The sequence below is a fragment of the Mesoplodon mirus genome, assembly GCF_964341445.2.
Source record: "Mesoplodon mirus genome assembly, chromosome: X".
Classification (NCBI taxonomy): Eukaryota; Metazoa; Chordata; class Mammalia; order Artiodactyla; family Ziphiidae; genus Mesoplodon; species Mesoplodon mirus.
In genome coordinates, this window is record NC_138981.1 from 4,494,481 (window position 1) to 4,513,175 (window position 18,695).

The window sequence follows — 18,695 nt, forward strand, 5'->3', positions numbered from 1 at the left end:
CCGGGCCCAGGCGGGACCCGTACGAGGCAGGTCTGCACCTGGAGAGTGGTGATGGGACACCAAACGTCCCTGACACTTTAATTACTACACGTCTTCTTTCTTCCCCTGTGGTTAAAGGCAGCAGTGCTGGGAATGATGAAGCCTCCCGGAGTGTGCCGTGACGATAACTTGTACCTTTAACCCTCAGCTCCACCCCTGGCCTCACAAGTTATGCGACGTAATCGTGCCTCAGGTTCCCCAGAGGTAAGACTTAAGAGGGGATGCAGAAAGGACTCTCAGCCACTACAAGGAGTGGATTCAGACACAAAAGAGCAAAAGCAAAGGCGCAGAGATGTGCGTTCATAAATATAAAGTGCCTAGCAGCTCATGATCAGCAACTGACACGTTACATGACCTACTTATGCAGAAATATGGAGTCTTTTGCAATTTTCAAGTGATCAGCATATGTGAATACTCTGTACTAATTGAAAGTGTTTTCCACGAGTTTTTCATGTTTCAGCAAGTGTGTGTCTGTCTGCCTTCCTTCTGTAGGTAAGCGCTTTCCCACAGGCAGGCAAGCTGAGCCGGGCGCTTCTTGGTTCTGCCTGCACAGAAGGCACGGAGCATGCGCCCTGGGCAGAGGTGAGGAGGAGGTTCACTCCAGGGACCTGGTTTTGCTGGTGTTCCATCCCGGCCCTCTGCTGATCCCCTGGTTCTTAGGTCCCGTGGTTCTGGGGATTTGAGACTTGTGGTGCACTTGATTCCAGGGGGTCGATCTCCCCCTGGATGATATCAGTGTGCCTAGCTTCCAGCCTAACGGACAAATCTTAATCCTTTTTAGGTGCACATACCCTGCCTCCAAGTCATTCCTGTGGCCCAGCCGGCACTGGCTTCTCGCCCGTCCTGACGACCACGCAAGCTCCCCAGGTCCTGAGCCCTCGCTTCTGGTGGCGCAGCTCCTGCCTGGGCATGACTCACTGATTACAGGGACTGCTAAGCCTTCTCCTTTTTGTTGGATTAGATGGAGACGACCCAAAGAGGGGAGCCTGGGAATATGGGAAAAGATAATGGCCGAGGAGTCCAGGGAAACGTAAAGCAAAGCACAGACTCAGGGAGAGGTACAAAGTCCAAACAAGATCCAAGCAAAGGAAGCCATTCCTCAGAAGACCACAGACCAAGGACAAACCCTTAACAGCAGCTAGAGAAAAGAGACAGATCACCTTCAAGAGTAGGGATAATAGCTGGTTGTTTAGTCAAAGCTATGAAACTCAGGTAACAAGGAAATCATACCTTTAAAGGGTGAAACGAAATTAATCTCAAACAAGAATTCAGGATCCAGTGAAGACATCCTTAAAAAGAGTGGTGAAATAGACAGGTTCAGAGAAACAGTTGAGAGAATTTGACATCATGAGGCTCATATGTAAACATTAAATGGCATTATTCATTGACTAGAATTTCTAGAAGGATGATATGAAAGCTTATGGATAGTAGGAATCCTTTTGGTTTCTGACTTTTAAACAGAATGCCGATTTTACCACCAATTAGAGCACTGACTTGGCTTACAGAGAGATAGGTATTCGTTATAATAAATATCTATCCTTATCTGATTAAGACCTTGAATATGGAATGTATGCCAATTCTTTCCTAAAGTGGATTTTGAAAACATAGCATTTTAAGTGACTTTGCACAATATATGAATACACCATCCCTCTGACGAGGTTTTCACAATAAGCCAATGTATACTACGGCATGTTTCCCAAGGTCTCATGTTTATTAAAAGAGATGTAAAATGACGTCATTTGCAGCAACACGGATGGACCTAGAGATTATCACACTAAGTAAAGTAAGTCAGAGAAAGACAAATACGGTATGATATCACTTATGTGTGGAATCTAAAGAAATGATATTGTACAAATGAACTTTTTTTTTTTTTTTTTGCGGTACGCGGGCCTCTCACTGTTGTGGCCTCTCCCATTGCGGAGCACAAGCTCCGGACGCGCAGGCTCAGCGGCCATGGCTCACGGGCCCAGCCACTCCGTGGCATGTGGGATCTTCCTGGACCGGGGCACGAACCCGCATCCCCTGCATAAGCAGGCAGACTCTCAACCACTGCGCCACCAGGGAAGCCCCAAATGAACTTTTTTACAAAACAAATATACTCACAGACACAGAAAACAAACTTATGGTTACCAAAGGGGAAAGGTAGTGGGAGGGATAAAATTAGGAGTTTGGAATTAACATATACACACTACTATATATAAAATAGATAACCAACAAGGATCTACTGTCTAGCACAGGGAGCTATACTCAGTATTTTGTAACAACGTATAAGGGAAAAGAATCTGCAAAAAGTACATATATACATATAACTGAATCACTTTGCTGTACACCTGAAACTAACACAACACTGTAAATCAACTATACTTCCATTAAAAAAAAAGAGAGATGAGAGAATATTACGATTCTTAAATACTTCTTTATACAGTAATTTTCATCCCCTAGAGAAACACATTGTTAACATATTGGTAAAACTTGAATATATTTTAATGTAAAAATACTCTTTTTCACATAGTGTTGTAGAAAGCCATTTGGAACTTGGGAAGCATGGGCATTTGCAGTCAACAAAAGCAACACGGTAATACCATGCTTTAACACCAAGCGGGCGGCTTCAGAGTCTCTAAACAGCTCTGTGACAGGCACCCACCACGGGGCGGGGGCCCGTCCTGCCCCTTGTCACGCAGGCTTGATGCTAACCTGGTACTGAAGAAAGATCTGGAAGCAACTCAAATATTTTTATGACTGAAATGCAACAAGATAAATACCCTGAGATGTGCTCCTCTTCAGTTTTATATGACTATGGAGCCTGGCATAGAGTAAGGAAATAACAATCCTGAATTAGTTCGATCTGGATGACATTTTTTCTGATGAAACCAGTTACAAGCAAGAGAAATATCCAATGACGAATGAAGGTGACAGAAAGCAAGTACTCCACTGTACGAGATACGATCTGTTAAGGAGAATCACGAGAAACCAGAACATTTTGAGGCATCCTGAAAATCTGCTTTCAGACCGTGTGAGCTGCTCAGACAACAAATATCCTTGGTAAACCAAATATCTCCAACCAACAAAAACTAGTGGGGAATGCCACATGGACTCTGACACGGGAATAACTGTAGCTGCCATTTTATAAATCTTTCATGATGTGCTAAGGATTCGCATCTCATGTGCGACCTCAATCAATTCTTTACAGCAACACTGCAAAGTATTCAGTAACCCCAATTCACAGCTAAGGCGTCTGAGGTGGAAAGGGGCAAAATAAAGTGACACCACTAGCCAGTAGCAGAGCTTCGATCTGAACTGAAGTCGGCCTAATTTGAAACCCCTTGCTCTTTAATTCCCATTTTCCCTTTACAGAAGATGATGATCGTGATGGTAATAATAATAATAATAATAGAAATAATTCTACAGACTGTTGGTGCTAGACTTAGGTCAGAAAGCCTTTCTATAAGGCCAGGGAGGTTTGAACTTTATCCTGTGGAATAGTTGAGTGTAGGCAGTACACGATGTGAAGCAATTAACACCAACAGGCAAAACCTCATTATTCTTTGTTATAAAACTTGTTATCGTGTGCAAATTTGTTTTTAAAATGTGGAAACAGCGTCCAAAGCATGCCAAATTCCGCATCAAACCGTCGATGATATTCAAAGGTATGTGCGCTGAGGTTTCTAAACGCTGACTACCATGGCACAGCAGAAGTAATTCCTATTTCTTAGTAAGTCAATTGTCTTAAGCGTTACGTGGGTGTCTTCCAGACCTTTTCTCTTTTCTATAAATCACTGAACTCTAACTGAAGACTTATGAGGTGGAAAAACTCTAATAAGTAGTAATTAGTACGTTCTTAGAAGTGTTCACATGTTTCATTTAAGTGGGATGAAGAAGAGAATGACCGTGTCATCCCTCGGTGGCTGTCATCAGTACTGAAAATCCTTCTGAAGGACAGGCAACATATGAGCAAACAGGTGCAACTTAGGGCACAAAACGGCGTAACTTCTATTAATCCCTGAAGGTCCTAATGGAACACACTTTAAATGAGCTAAGAAAGTAAGACAACGACTCTTTTTTTTTTTTTTTTTTTTTTTTTTCAGTACGCGGGCCTCTCACTGTTGTGGCCTCTCCCGTTGCGGAGCACAGGCTCCAGACGTGCAGGCTCAGCGGCCATGGCTCACGGGCCCAGCCGCTCCACGGCATGTGGGATCCTCGCAGACCGGGGTACGAAACCCGCATCCCCTGCATCGGCAGGCGGACTCTCAACCACTGCGCCACCAGGGAAGCCCAACAACTACTCTTTAAACTTTCTTGGCAGGACTCATTCTGGTCTAAATTTTCATTATTATACCTCTATGAAAATGATGGATTATTCAGTGGAAAAACACCACCGAAATGTTGTATTGCTTCAATTGCTTCAATCAGACTCACGTAGAAAAATAAGAAAGAATATGTGGGCTTTGACCACACATCCGTATTCCTCTTTCGTACCAAAAAGTACCAAGTGTTTGTATGCAGAGTTGGCTAAAACCACAAAAACACCACCACCACATTTAAGACCACGTTCACCCTAGAGAAAAACTGACCCTGATCTACATCATTGAGAGGCATTAAACCTGTTTGTCTTATTCGTGCAAAATGGCTTAATGATTAGAAAACATCAACACAAATATTTTGGAAGAATGAGATACCAAATCACGTACGTGACCATTTCACTGAGAGCCTTTCTTTGCTGTACGCAAAGACAGCATGGTTCACCTAAAATATGTAAATGCCTACTATATATAAAATAGATAACCAACAAGGACCTACTGTACAGCACAGGGAACTATACTCAATAATCTGTAATGACCTATAATGGAAAAGAATCTGAAAAGGAATATATATATAAAATCAAATCACTTTGCTGTACATCTGAAACCAATGCAACACTGTAAATCAACTACATTTCAATAATTTTTTTTTTAAATATGTAAATGCCACTTTACCATGTAAGTACTGTTTGGGTTAAAAAAAAAGAAAGTCAGTCATGAATGTTTTGCATTTATGTTTTACATTTGTTAGACGATAATTTTTTTTTTAAAAAAAGGTAAAATCATACTCCCATACAAATAAAACATGAACAAGTAAGTGTCAAAACTTTTATTCAGTTAAACTCACTGGTGAGGGAACAGTAAGCTGTTACAACCAATTCCAAGGAGAATTCAAAGAACAGACACGTATACAGCAATCAAGAATGTTGAAATGAATTTGCTGAAATGATGTAAAATTGGTCAACAGCCAGAGACAACCATGCACAGATAATCATTCCACGTGACAATCACATACCTCACTATCACCTTTCTGAGTCTCACAGAATTGAAAATTAGCTCAAGGACAATCAATAACAGAGAACACCGGGGCGGGCCAGAAGCGGGGTGTCCACCAGTGGAAACACCCTGTGATTGTATTTTTCCCATTTTCAATGTCTCTCACTATATTCCCATCATAAAAGGCTGAGTAAATCTACTAAAAGCAGTTAATCACCAAAGTGTAATGTCCAACAAATTGTTCCAAAAATGGGCTACGGCTCTCGGTGGTACCAAGGATGCCCTCTGAAATCCAATTCTATCTGCATCAAAGAATGTATTAAAAAAATAAATGTCCTTAAAGGAAATGATTTCTCTGAGGCAAAAAACATTCTCAAACGTGGATATGCACCTCGATATAAGACGTAGGCTACCATTATGTTCACACTGAAAGGAAACAACGGAAGACACAGTTCACGGTCAGTCTCTCAGCAGAGGTCCACAGAGATTTAAGGGCACATAAGGAATGTCAACATTTGCTGATAAAGAGAATGATTTATGAAAACCTCATCCTTCATGCGGATTTCCCACTCAGATTGCAAACCAAACAGAATTACCATTACCACCTCACTTTTATTAGTTGCTAGCGCATGTTAGGATGATACACTGAGGAGTGATACAGCACACAATGTATATAAATATAATAAATATGTACATACACATATATACATACAAGCATATACATATATGTATATATATTTTACATTTTCCAGCCAGGGTTGAGAACAACGAAGAAGAAAAAGAAATGAACCCAAATTATTCAAATACTAAACATGACTATTCAAGCGACAATTTCCATCTGTGCTCTGGGCTGTCTCTCTTTTGCTTTCTGTCTGTCACGTTACAGTTCATTGACCCTTTAGAGAGCGTGGGCCAGGCCCTCGTGGGATGAGAAGGCTTCCCAGGCTGAAGGATTGTCCACATGGAGGCCTGGGAGCTGGGCTTTCCTCTGCCCTTGTCCTGGGCAGCATGGGCCACACGCGTGGGCGCAGGAGTCTCTCACTCGTAGGGCGGCAGACCAAACAGCTCAGGCTGGAAGTCCTGCAGGGAATCCAGCACGAGGGTGGCCTTTGTGGTCAGGTCTCGGTTTAAGTTCCCGTCGGGAACCATGACCACCTGCATCCCAGCTGCGAGGGCGGCCTCCACCCCATTGGGAGCATCTTCAAAGACCAGGCACTGTGGGGTGAGGAAGAAAGAGAGGATTGAGACGGCGTTCTCTGTAACCACACGTCTAGACTGGGCGTTCATTGCCCGCACCACCATCAGCTGAGTCAGCTCGGTGTTCTGCGTGACACAGAAACGCAGTGGAGGCAGTCCGGTTTACGGTCTGTGGGGAGGAGAGGGTGCTGGCCCTTCTGCGGTCCGAGTGCGTCCCACCACACCACTGTATGGGGGAGAGGTCCATCTTGGCCCCAAAGTGTTACCGAAATGTGGCACAGCTGAGTGGAAAGACTGGATTCTCGGTTTACAAATTCATTTTAATTGAATCATAAGAATCTGTTCAATCGATAATTGACCATGCTGAGCAGGAGAGGAAGTTGTGAAAAGAAAAAATACGCTTTTTAGGTGTAAAGTGACTTCAGAGCTGGCAATGTTTCAAGTACTGCAGTTTGGAAATTAAACCGTTAGGATGTTTTAGTGAAAAACTCAGCCCCTGGGGGTACCCGTCACGCACCAAAAATCTCCCGAACGCAAAGACTGAGTACCAGGTGTGGCACCTGTTTCAGCTTATTCAGACGCCACCTCTCAACGGGAGTGTCTGCGCCCCGTTCGCGTCAGGAAGCTCCTGAACGTGCCGTCCTGTGACCATCGCTACCGCGAGTTTCACATCAGGACTCGCTCCAAATTCGAGGCAGAAGTCTACCCAGCGGTGAACGGGCGTGTCACCTTTTTATCACCGTCCCTCCGAGGAGAGCACCCACTGAGAAAGTTTCCCTTGGCTCCTGGAATTGCACACTGAATGTGAAAGCAGCTTTAGTCTTTTCCATTAAGATTCTGTAGGGGCCGGACATGTATAAAGAGGGCTCCGCCCGGCACCTCTGAGATGCTCTCCTGTGCTCCTTCTTCTCCACAAGTGTCCGAGGACGCCCAGGGGGTGGCCCGGGTTGGACCCTGACAGTCTCCCCCTCACCTCCTCCCGGCCCCCCTGCCATTGATCACAATGACTGCCCCCAACCCCACTTCATAGGTCGCTGCGGTCCCAGCCCCATGTGCTGGTGACCTGGAAATGGCTCCCGGGCACCAGCTGCCAGGTGCAGCCTGACGCTAGAAGGTCTGCGTCCTCTGATGTCTTTAAGTCAGTGGAAAACGCACAACACACACAAACACATACACACGCTCTCACACTCTTACTGCTGGTCTGCTCTGGAACAGGTTCGCTGACTTGTTTTCTTTCCCTCCCTCCTTCCCCTTCTCCTGGAGGCTGAGCCATTTATGAGCTGACTCCCCCCCCCCAGGGCCAAGGTGAGGACCGAGCGAGTTACTACCGTCATGACAACAGGTCAGCACTAGGCACCGCACACAGCGGGCTGATGCCCGGGACACAGCGCTGAACTGGGCGGTCCTGGGCACACGGAACACCCAGTCCCACTGCCTTCCTGTCAGGCTTCCTGCAGCCCCCGGCTTGTTTCAAGCTCTCTGCCTCTACCGAGAGAAGACGGTTTCCCTCTCAGGGGGGAATGACTTCGCTTAGGCCGTCAAGGTGCCGTTTCTTAGTTATCTCATTCAGAGAGTTCTTGCTTGTGACGTTTCTGTCCCTGACTTTTTAAAGTTATGACCTGACCGTATTCTAAACGTCCCTGTTGTTTTACCTGGGACCATGGACAGGCACTTCAATGTCACCTGCTGACATGTCGTTCTTTAAACACGTGAGATTTTTAGGCTTTGCGCAGGCCACCTGTGAGCTTTCAGTGGGGCGGAGGAAGAGATTTTGTTGATTCCTTGGGGTAACGGTGCTTGGCTCCAGTCGTGAAAACAGCTTTGATTTTGTATTTGTGAGAGGCTCCTTCCAAGGAGCATGTGGGGCTGGTGTGAGGGAAAAGTGGTGGCTCAGAAACCGTGGCACTGAGCAGAACAGGAGCCCAAGACACCTGTCCTCATCTGAGAACAGTGGTCAGCCCACTCGCACCTGACAGCTCACCCACGCACCCTTTAAGCTCCAGGAAATACAGAGGAATGTCCACATGCCGTTTAAGCTCCAGGAAATAACAGGAGGAATGGTGGCGTGATCAGGAAAAGCTCCGCAGGTACTTATGGCTCATACTGGCGGCATAACCGACACACCCTGTTTCTGAAGGTTTCACTCTTTCTGCAGGCGCGCACCTTCTACTGGTTTCAGTTTCCAATTTATCCTGTCCCCACCTAATTCTGGCATGAATCACCCCAACGCAGCACGGAGATGTGACACGCGATGTTTAGGACGCATGCGGCAGAGCGAAGGGTGGCAGGCGTCAGGGAGGCCAGCCTGAGGACGACATGGAGGAGGGGGTGTGAGGCGTGTGCAGCAGGAGGGCCGTTGCAAGTGTGTCCAGGCAGCTAAGTAAGGCTGGGCGCTCGAGAGGACTCGGGGCAAAAGCCCGGCAGACAGGACGGGGAGTTTGCGCAGAGCCTCTTGACTGTTCTGAAAGGTCAAAAGCGATTGTAGTCTGTGTTGTAAACATGGTGGGAAGCATAGCAGAAACCCTGATTGTATACATTGTGTCAGGAGCTCCTAAAATTCCTTTCCTTTGCCTCCTCTCCCGCGGCCTCCTCCTCGCCTGGTAGATCTCAACAAACGCCTTCCACGAGCGCCAGCTGGACTCTTCCCAAGGGCCAATAAGAATTCGAGAAGTGCGGAGAAGTTAAAAGAGAAGTTGACGTTTTTAAAAGCAGATTGTGATAGGGAAGAACAAATACGACCCCGTATTGGACCTGCGTCTTTAACTTCAGCCTTTGTACGCTATTGCTTTAGCTTCCAGTTAAGAACGTTGCCTGTAGCCTGAAATACACAGGAGAGCCCATTCTCAAGGCTCTGACCTTTAAAGGTGTAACACCTTCCCATCCAGGTAGAGATAAAAAGTTGCAGAACAGAGAATACCATTTGTCTTACTGGAGGTTTACACGAACACTGCGACCTGACCTATGTGCACAGCTGCGAGAACAAAGGATCCTGGCACCAAGAAGTTTGCAGCGACCATCTACGCTGCTTCTTCAGCTTGCCTCTCAAAATGCTTTGCTGAAACCCTAGCACCAGCGATGGGTCCAGGTGGCCGACCCCAGCCCCGGCAGCACACGGACAGCACTGGGGTCTCAGCCATGGGACAGCACCGGGAATCGTAGGTCCTCCCCTCCTTCTTACAGGAGCAGAAATACAAAGCAGAACAACTAGATTTTGGAGCACCTGTGAAAATGCCTCAAAAGGTTTTCAGCTGCTCATTATGCTGTGCCCTGATTCCTAAGACCTAATGGTCTCCTAAGCACCACTCACAGGGAAAGGGACCCAGAGCCCAGGATCGTGGACACTGTACGAACAGTCACCTCATGGTTTGTCTCTCTACTGAAACCAAAGAATAAACCTTTGAAAGCTACCTGGAAAGACTATGCCTGTTCATAACAGGACTTAACAGTTACATAAGCTAAAGCAGTACAGCTCACACCTTACACAAACAAAAAGGAGGAAGTACGTTTTCCCGGCAAGTCAGTTTCTAAAGGCCACAGGTGGCTAACAGGCGCTGGCCTTTGTCTCTCTTCTTCCTTTCCAACACTTCGTTGTTCCCTCAGTGACCAGCCCAGCCCTTCCCACCCGGAAGGGACTGGTTGCACTTTTAACCTTCACTCGCTCACACCTACCTGTGAAGTGTGACTGCGGATGTGTACTTTGGTGTCTGCCGAAGAAACGTCCCTGTAAGGAAAGGCGCTGCAGGGGCTGCGGCAGGTGCAGAGGCCAGGGGAGAACGCCCGCCCCTCGGCCCTCGGCCCGAGATCCTGTGGACGGCAGTGGATGCAATCGTTTCACCAGTGCGGTGAGTTCTGGGGCCCAGCATACATAGCAGGTGCCCCAGGACACACTTCCAGTGCTTCAAGGAAGCTGCCGGTCAGGGGTCCTCGTCTCACAGCTTGTGCCTGGCTGTGAGCAGGCAGGGCTGCGGGGAGGCGCCCTCTCGCGGTGCCACGCAGGTTGTGGGTACGTGAGGAGCGCCGGCTGAGCTCGCGGAGGTGGCGGGAGCGCCCTGGTCGGGACTCAAAGCAACACAGAGGCCGCAGAGTGTCGCCCTCGAGGCCAGCGGCCAGCCCAGCCCTCTCCTGTCACTGTCATGGCCGAAGGATCTGAGCCTGGGAAGCTCAGAGGGGAGCTGAAGGTCACACCGGCAGGCAGGTGACAGAATTCGGGAACTGTGCCCGGGTCTCCAGAATCCAATGTTCTTTTTCACTTTACCAAGCTGAAGGGTAAAACATATCTGAATTCCATCTCCAGGAGAGAAGATAAGCTTAATTAAACTGCAGCCTGAGGGGTTTAATTCAGGAAGAATGACATTTCCAACCACCGGGTAGGTGAAGGCAAGTATTTCGGGGGCTTCGCTCAGAGGCGCCGAACCCACTTCTCCGAAGGCGCTCGGGCTCAGGAGCGCCCTGGAAGGCGGCCCACGTCCGCGGCCTTCGCCCACGCTGCTCGTCTGAGCCACGGGCTGGGGGCGGGGTGGCCAGGAGGTCCTTTCAACAGGAGCATCAGGGAACCAAGATGGCTCATGTGGTAACTATGGAATTGCACAGAACCGAACCTTCGTCTGACGGTGGCGGAGAGAATGCAGGGAGGTGGATGGGATTAGGGAAATCCTTCAGAGGCAACAGGGAGTCTGATGGACAACGCCCTGGACGCTGACGCAAAGGAGAGTCCGACCTTTCTGATGCGGAGGGCGCTGGGACTGCCGTTTCGGTGGACGGAAAGAGAGCTTCCTTTGTGACAGCCTGGGTTTGAGTCCACTGTGGGAGGGTCTGGCAGAGAGATGAGGGGCCTGCCTATGTCGTGGGTGAGCGGAGCGGGGCTGGGTGTGAGCAGAGGGGGGCTGGGTGTGAGCGGACGGGGTGTGAGAGGAGGGGGGCTGGGTGTGAGCGGACGGGGTGTGAGAGGAGGGGGCCTGGGTGTGAGCGGACGGGGTGTGAGAGGAGGGGGGCTGGGTGTGAGCACACGGGGGGCTGGGTATGAGAGGAGGGGGGCTGGGTGTGAGAGGAGGGGGGCTGGGTGTGGAGTTGCAACCAGGAGGAGGGAAAAGGGGAGACAAGGAGGGGCCCAGGGCAGCCTCGCATTTCTCTGAGATGAGCAGACGGCCCAGGAGGGATGGAGCTTCAGCGACAGTGGCGGGCAGAAGGGGAACCAGGTGAGCTGCAGCCCCAGAAGCAATGTCAGGTCCGTCTGCTAGGCATGTCATCAGATGCCCTGGGGCCCCCTCCCCTTACGTCCAAGGCATGGTTTATACACTGGGCTCCCACACGTTCGGAGTTATGGCCCTCACCGTGCTTTTCCTCATCAGCTCAGGCCAACAGGGACTCATCTTCAATCCCATGCACCTATTCCCTTCAGGTCCAGACCCACCTGAGATGACACTTGATAACTAATTTTACATTTCAAACAAGTACAAGTGTATATTTTAAGTGGTACACTTCTCTGGAACCAGTGAACTTTTTCCATGTGATTACATCGTCTCTAGGGAAGGAAGCCTTTCCTTTTGCTCAGTAACACACAAACTTTGACATGAGGTCACTCTGGTTCACTCTGAAGCCTCTCAGGGGCCTGGCATTATGTGTATGCAAATTTAAGTACCCCCTAAAGCAGCATCCATGATTTTTCATTATATATAAAGCCATGGATAATCCAAATCTAATCACTAAAACAGTTTTCAGCTAAACCACAACTTTTAAGTTGAAACTTCCATTACATCATTTTTTGCAGTAGATTTGATTCTATACATTAATTTTAAAGTATCAAGTTCAATTTTCACAGTATGAGACACGAAAACTTTGAGGTCTTAGTTTTTTGATTAACTTTTGATTAACAGTGCTCATATCTAAGGTTTAAGTTTTACTGGTCTCCTTGTTCTTTGTCAGTGAATTACCCATAAAAAAGTACCACAATATTGTGATATCAAATATGTATACACTTCATTACATGTTTACTTAAATAATAAACCTTTAAGTACTATTGTAAAAATGACTGAAGTTTGCATGTGTTTTGCTGTTAATTACTACTTTTGTTCATGTTCTTCATCTTTTTATCCATCCATCCATCCATCATCCATCCACCCACCCATCCATCCATCCATCCACCCACCATCCACCCATCCATCCATCCATCCACCCACCCATCCCTCCACCCATCCATCCATCCACCCATCCAACCACCCATCCACCCATCCACCCATCCATCCACCGATCCATCCACCCACCCATCCAACCATCCATCCATCCATCCACCCATCCATCCGTCCATCCATCCACCATCCATCCATCCATCATCCATCCATCCACCCATCCATCCACCCATCCATCAATCCATTCATCCATCCACCCATCCACCCACCCATCCATCCATCCATCCACCCACCCATCCACCCACCCATCCACCCATCCATCCATCCACCCACCCATCCAACCATCCACCCATCCATCCACCCATCCATCTGTCCATCCATCCACCATCCATCCATCCATCATCCATCCATCCATCCACCCACCCATCCACCCATCCATCAATCCATTTATCCATCCACCCATCCACCCACCCATCCACCCATCCATCCACCCACCCATCCACCCATCCATCCACCCATCCGTCCATCCATCCATCCATCCATCCACCATCCATCCACCCACCATCCACCCATCCATCCATCCATTCCTCCAACCATCCATCCATCCACCCATCCATCCATCCACCCATCCATCCACCCACCCATCCACCCATCCATCCACCCATCCATCCACCCATCCGTCCATCCATCCACCATTCATCCACCCACCATCCACCCATCCATCCATCCATTCATCCATCCCTCCAACCATCCACCCATCCATCCATCCACCCATCCACCCACCCATCCACCCATCCACCCACCCATCCATCCACTCATCCACTCATCCACCCATCCATCCATCCACCCATCCACCCATCCATCCATCCACCCACCCATCCACCCACCCATCCACCCATCCATCCACCGATCCATCCACCCATCCATTCACCCACCCATCCAACCATCCACCCATCCATCCACCCATCCATCCGTCCATCCATCCACCATCCGTCCATCCATCCATCATCCATCCACCCATCCATCAATCCATTCATCCATCCACCCACCCACCCATCCATCCACCCATCCACCCACCCATCCACCCACCCATCCATCCATCCGTCCATCCATCCACCATCCATCCACCCACCATCCACCCATCCATCCATCCATCATCCATCCCTCCAACCATCCATCCACCCACCCATCCACCCATCCATCCACCCATCCATCCACCCATCCACCATTCATCCACCCACCATCCACCCATCCATCCATCCATTCATCCATCCCTCCAACCATCCACCCATCCATCCATCCACCCATCCACCCACCCATCCACCCATCCACCCACCCATCCATCCACTCATCCACTCATCCACCCATCCATCCATCCACCCATCCATCCATCCACCCACCCATCCACCCACCCATCCACCCATCCATCCACCGATCCATCCACCCATCCATTCACCCACCCATCCAACCATCCACCCATCCATCCACCCATCCATCCGTCCATCCATCCACCATCCGTCCATCCATCCATCATCCATCCACCCATCCATCAATCCATTCATCCATCCACCCACCCACCCATCCATCCACCCATCCACCCACCCATCCACCCATCCATCCATCCATCCGTCCATCCATCCACCCACCATCCACCCATCCATCCATCCATCATCCATCCCTCCAACCATCCATCCATCCACCCATCCATCCATCCATCCATCCACCCATCCATCCACCCACCCACCCATTCACCCACCCATCCATCCATCCATCCACCCATCCATCCACCACCCATCCATCCATCATGCATCCATCCACCATCCATCCACCATCCATCCACCCACCATCCATCCATCATCCATCCATCCAAGCATCTGCCCATCCATCCATCCCTATCTATCTACCTACCTACACACCCACCCACTCATCCACCTATCTATAGGTAAAGTAGATTCTAACTGTGCTGTGGTCTTCTACATAAATGTCTGATGCTGAGGTCAGTATCCCTTGCACACTGCAGAGCTGCTGTCTTACTGAATTAATTTTAGTCTGAAAATAAAAGAATAAAGCCAGTACTGAGATAAACATATTCATAACAAAATCCTCTAGCGTTACAGGCTAGATACATGAAAGAATCACACCCCTAAATGGATTCCTTTTCCTTCTGAGGAAAGCCTTTGAAAAATGTAGTATTTAGCAACTTGGAGGGCATGGGCGGGAAGCTTCCTAAGGAATTCTGTCATTTTATTCATGAAAACTACATTGTGAGGCCCTCTCAGTGTCCATCTTAAAGTATGTGTGTGTACATTAAGTGCTGAGCAAAGGACTTCAAGATAGCTCAAAAACCTTCTTCTCATTTTCTCTTTTAATAATACACATTCTGTGTCCACCAATTTGTCAGGAACCACTGAAAAGCCCAGCAAGGCTCTCAAAGGCTCTGCATATTTTCAAGATTCATAAACCAGTGTTCTTTGTTTCTAAATGGTCATCAGAATACTTTCTTTCATCTTCCTACCTCCTCCACATATTCAAGTAAATGGGCAAAATCAGTGTTTTCCTCGGCCTTCTGCACGAGGCTTGTGAAACACAGGTTTGACTCAAGGCCCCTATTAGTTTCACGTGTTGAGAGCTGAACTCTGACACCAGCTTTGAAGATTATCCCCCTGCATGGCTACCATGTCGAAATACATACTATGGGCCAAATTGTTTTCCGCAAGGTTCAAACGTTAAACCCTAACACCCAATGTATTTGGATACAGGGTCCCTAGAATGCTTTTCAGGTGAAATGAGCCCCAAGGGGGCCCTAATCAGAGAGGGTTAGGGTCCTTCCAAGAGGAAAGGGAAGCTGCTCTGTCTGGTCCTGCCCTTGCGCTCAGAGGAAAGGCCACGAGAGGACAATTAGCAGGAAGAAAGCCCTCACCTGAGGCGGAACCTGCCAGAACCCTCACGTTGGACGTCTGGTCCCCAGAACCGCGAGGATACGCATGCCTGCTGTTTCAACGCCCCAGCCTGTGACAGTGCGTCCTGGCCACCCAAGCACACTGTTACAATACGCCTAACAGCGAGCTGTGTGTAATCTCCACTTAGCACTCTCTCAGAGGAAGAACCACTTGGAGGTTTCTTAGATCACAACCGCTTGCAGTCTGGGGAAAGGAAATAAATGTTTCCTGGATGACCTAATTCCACAAATGCCTAGAAGAGCAGAAGCACAGCACATTTTGTCTGCCTTTAGCTACTGAAGAGGCTTAAGCCACAAACAGAATTATCACAGGACACAGGGCGCCTCTGAAGACCTGCGGAAGTGATTTTTCCACTCCGCCCACGAACGTCGTGTACAGGAGAGGCTGACAGTTACTTTGGGAAGCGATACACAGGCAGGGAAAGCCTACGTAATTACTGGACCCGGAGGGGGTTGAACTCTTCGTTCCCCAGCAAGGGGACGGACAGGCCGCGGTTCTGGGAGTTGACATGTCACTGCCGCCGATGCAGGAGGCGTCTCTTCAGTCCTCTGGATGCGAACAGCTGTTACTTAAGGCCCAGCGACCTGTTTACAGATGATGACAGGCCTATGAAGGCAAGGCCCTCCAGGATTTACTCTCTGGTACTCATAAAGACGCCTGAATGCTGCGAACCCACTGAGTGCCCACCAACCGGATGAAAGCTTCCTTTTACACACAACCGTAGCTCATTCAGCACTTCTGGAAGTGAAGATGTGCTTAATTCCAGGGGAGGCTTCTGATCTTTCCCTTCATCTCTCAACAGTCGTATTAATGTTCATTTCTAAACATCCATCAACAGAGGAATGCATAAAAAAGATGTGGTACATATATGCAATGGAGCATTACTCAGCCATAAAAAAGGAATGAAATTGGGTCATTTGCAGAGTTGTGGATGGACCTAGAGACTGTCATACAGAGTGAAGTAAGTCAGAAAGAGAAGAACAAATATCGTATATTAATGCATATATGTGGAATCTGGAAAAATGGTACAGATGGTCTTATTTGCGAAGCAGAAATAGAGACACAGACTGTAGGGAACAAACGTATTGGATACCAAGGGGGAAAGGGGTGGGGAGGAACTGGGAGATTGGGATTGACATATATACACCACTGATACTATGCATAAAACAGGCAACTAATGAGAACCTACTGTAGAGCACAGGGAACTCTACTCAGTGCTCTGTGGTGACCTAAATGGGAAGGAAATCCAAAGAAGAGGGGATATACGTATATGTATAGCTGAGTCACTTTGCTGTACAGCAGAAACCAACACAACATTGTAAAGCAACTAGACTGCGATGAAAATTAATAAAAGAATAAATAAAATAAAGATAAACTGCCTACTAGGACGTCCTTAGGTACGAGGTTTCCAGAATGTTCTTTGATGCAGCAGTCCAGAGAGATCCACCGCAAAAAGGAGATTCTTCACATTGAATGAGGGACTGGAGATTCGTGACATACAAAAATCAGCATAAAAAAAGTTTCTGGAAGGACTTCCCTGCATAAACCCATTGTTTCAAGTCTGATGGAGAAGTCCCACAAACGTGGAAATGTGTCTTCAGAGAAAACCAGTGAACGTCCCCCCAGACTAGTGCTCTGAGCAAGACCTTTGGGAAAAGCTTCAGGAAGGTACACCTGACCGTGGCAAAACTCACACTAGTGCAAACAAAGTCCTCGGCCTTGTGTTCCTGGAACAGTCTGAATCCTCCCTGTACATAGCAACTTTAACGTAAAACGCTTCTCATGAATAAAAGCAGATGATGCAAATGCTCACTTTCAACGTCGACCAGCTCTGGCACTCGGGTTACACTTTTATTTCACTAGGAACGGAAGTGCGTGAAGACGTAAGCAGCTCTGGGCAAAGGGTGCCCAAGAGGTCGCACGGTCAGGTCCCCCGGAGGGGCAGGGGACACTGTGGAGATGCATGAGGCCCCTGAAGGTGGGCGCGGAGCAGTCAGGAAGGCATCCTGGGTCCACGTGGGCCAAGAAACGTTCTCGAGAAGTATAAACAGCAAGCCCTGAGTTTGCAAGTCTCTTGTTGGGGTTTACAAATGGGGGGTGGGGCATCTACTAGCCAAGGGTCCAAGCTGACCCAAGCCGTCTGCATCGTGTGGATCCCTGTGTGGCCACGGAACCACACCCTGGGCTTCTGCTTGTCGGACACTGGCCAGTGGACACTCAGCACGGTGGGGTGAGAGCCACAAAAACTACCCAGGACCGGGGCGCTTTGTGGCCCTCCAGGGCCCCCAACACGTGCCCCAGGGACCATGTGCCGTAGGCGCTCTTGGCTGCTGGTAAAAGAAACAGCGCAAGTACTATTTACCTTCAAAACAGACCATGCCAACAACAGCAGTGTTTGCGGGCAGCACAGTCAAGTAAAGGGACAACAAATACAGCACCGTATTCGCTTTCTTCCTCTACCCTGAGAACATACTAGTGGGGTGAGAATGCTTCACATCCCATGCATTTACCTGCTCATAGACTTCAATCATGTCAGCCCCTGACTCAATGTTAGTGTCTAACAGAACAGGGGCAGTGAAGAGCTCCGACTCACAGGCACTGATACGTCATCCCAACTGGGTGAGTCCTGGTCCGGCCCGGACCCAGGCCTGCCTGCGAGGGTGGCCGTCAGCCTCCTGGGAACCAAGAGCACCTTGGGACCTGGACACAAGGGGCAGTGAGTGGGTCCGCCTCCTGGGGGCCAAGAGCACCTCGGGACCTGGACACAAGGGGCAGTGGGTCAGCCTCCAGGGGACCAAGAGCACCTCGGGACCTGCAGACAGGGGGCAGTGGGTCAGCAGCCAGGCGCTGTGCAGAGACTCTGGAAGAATCAGGAATGTGAACCCCTACGGAATGATGTAGAAGCAGCAAAGAACAACGTAGAGAGAGAAAGTCAGCAGCAGAGGGCCTGGGAGAAGCTTTATTCCTGCAGCAAGTGTCATTTCTAACATTTCTAATATTCTTATCCCCGGTCTTGTAAGTGGGAAAACTGGAACTGAGAGTAGGTAGTGTGGTGGGCAGACTGGTCCCCAAAGATGCCC

General features: G+C 48.7%; 1 protein-coding gene across 2 annotated transcripts in view; it reads right to left on the minus strand.

Annotated features, from left to right (window-relative positions):
• PUDP (pseudouridine 5'-phosphatase) overlaps window positions 1-18,695 on the minus strand; it is a 132,264-nt gene that overhangs the window by 53,985 nt on the left and 59,584 nt on the right. Inside the window, exon 4 of one of the 2 annotated variants that reach the window (XM_082609705.1) lies at window positions 5,152-6,548. The exons of the other annotated variant lie outside the window; for it this stretch is intronic. Within the exon in view, the coding sequence (XP_082465831.1) occupies window positions 6,372-6,548 (177 nt within the window). The 3' untranslated portion in view covers window positions 5,152-6,371. Of the gene's footprint in view, window positions 1-5,151; window positions 6,549-18,695 lie in introns of those variants that run through there. 2 annotated transcript variants of the gene reach the window in all.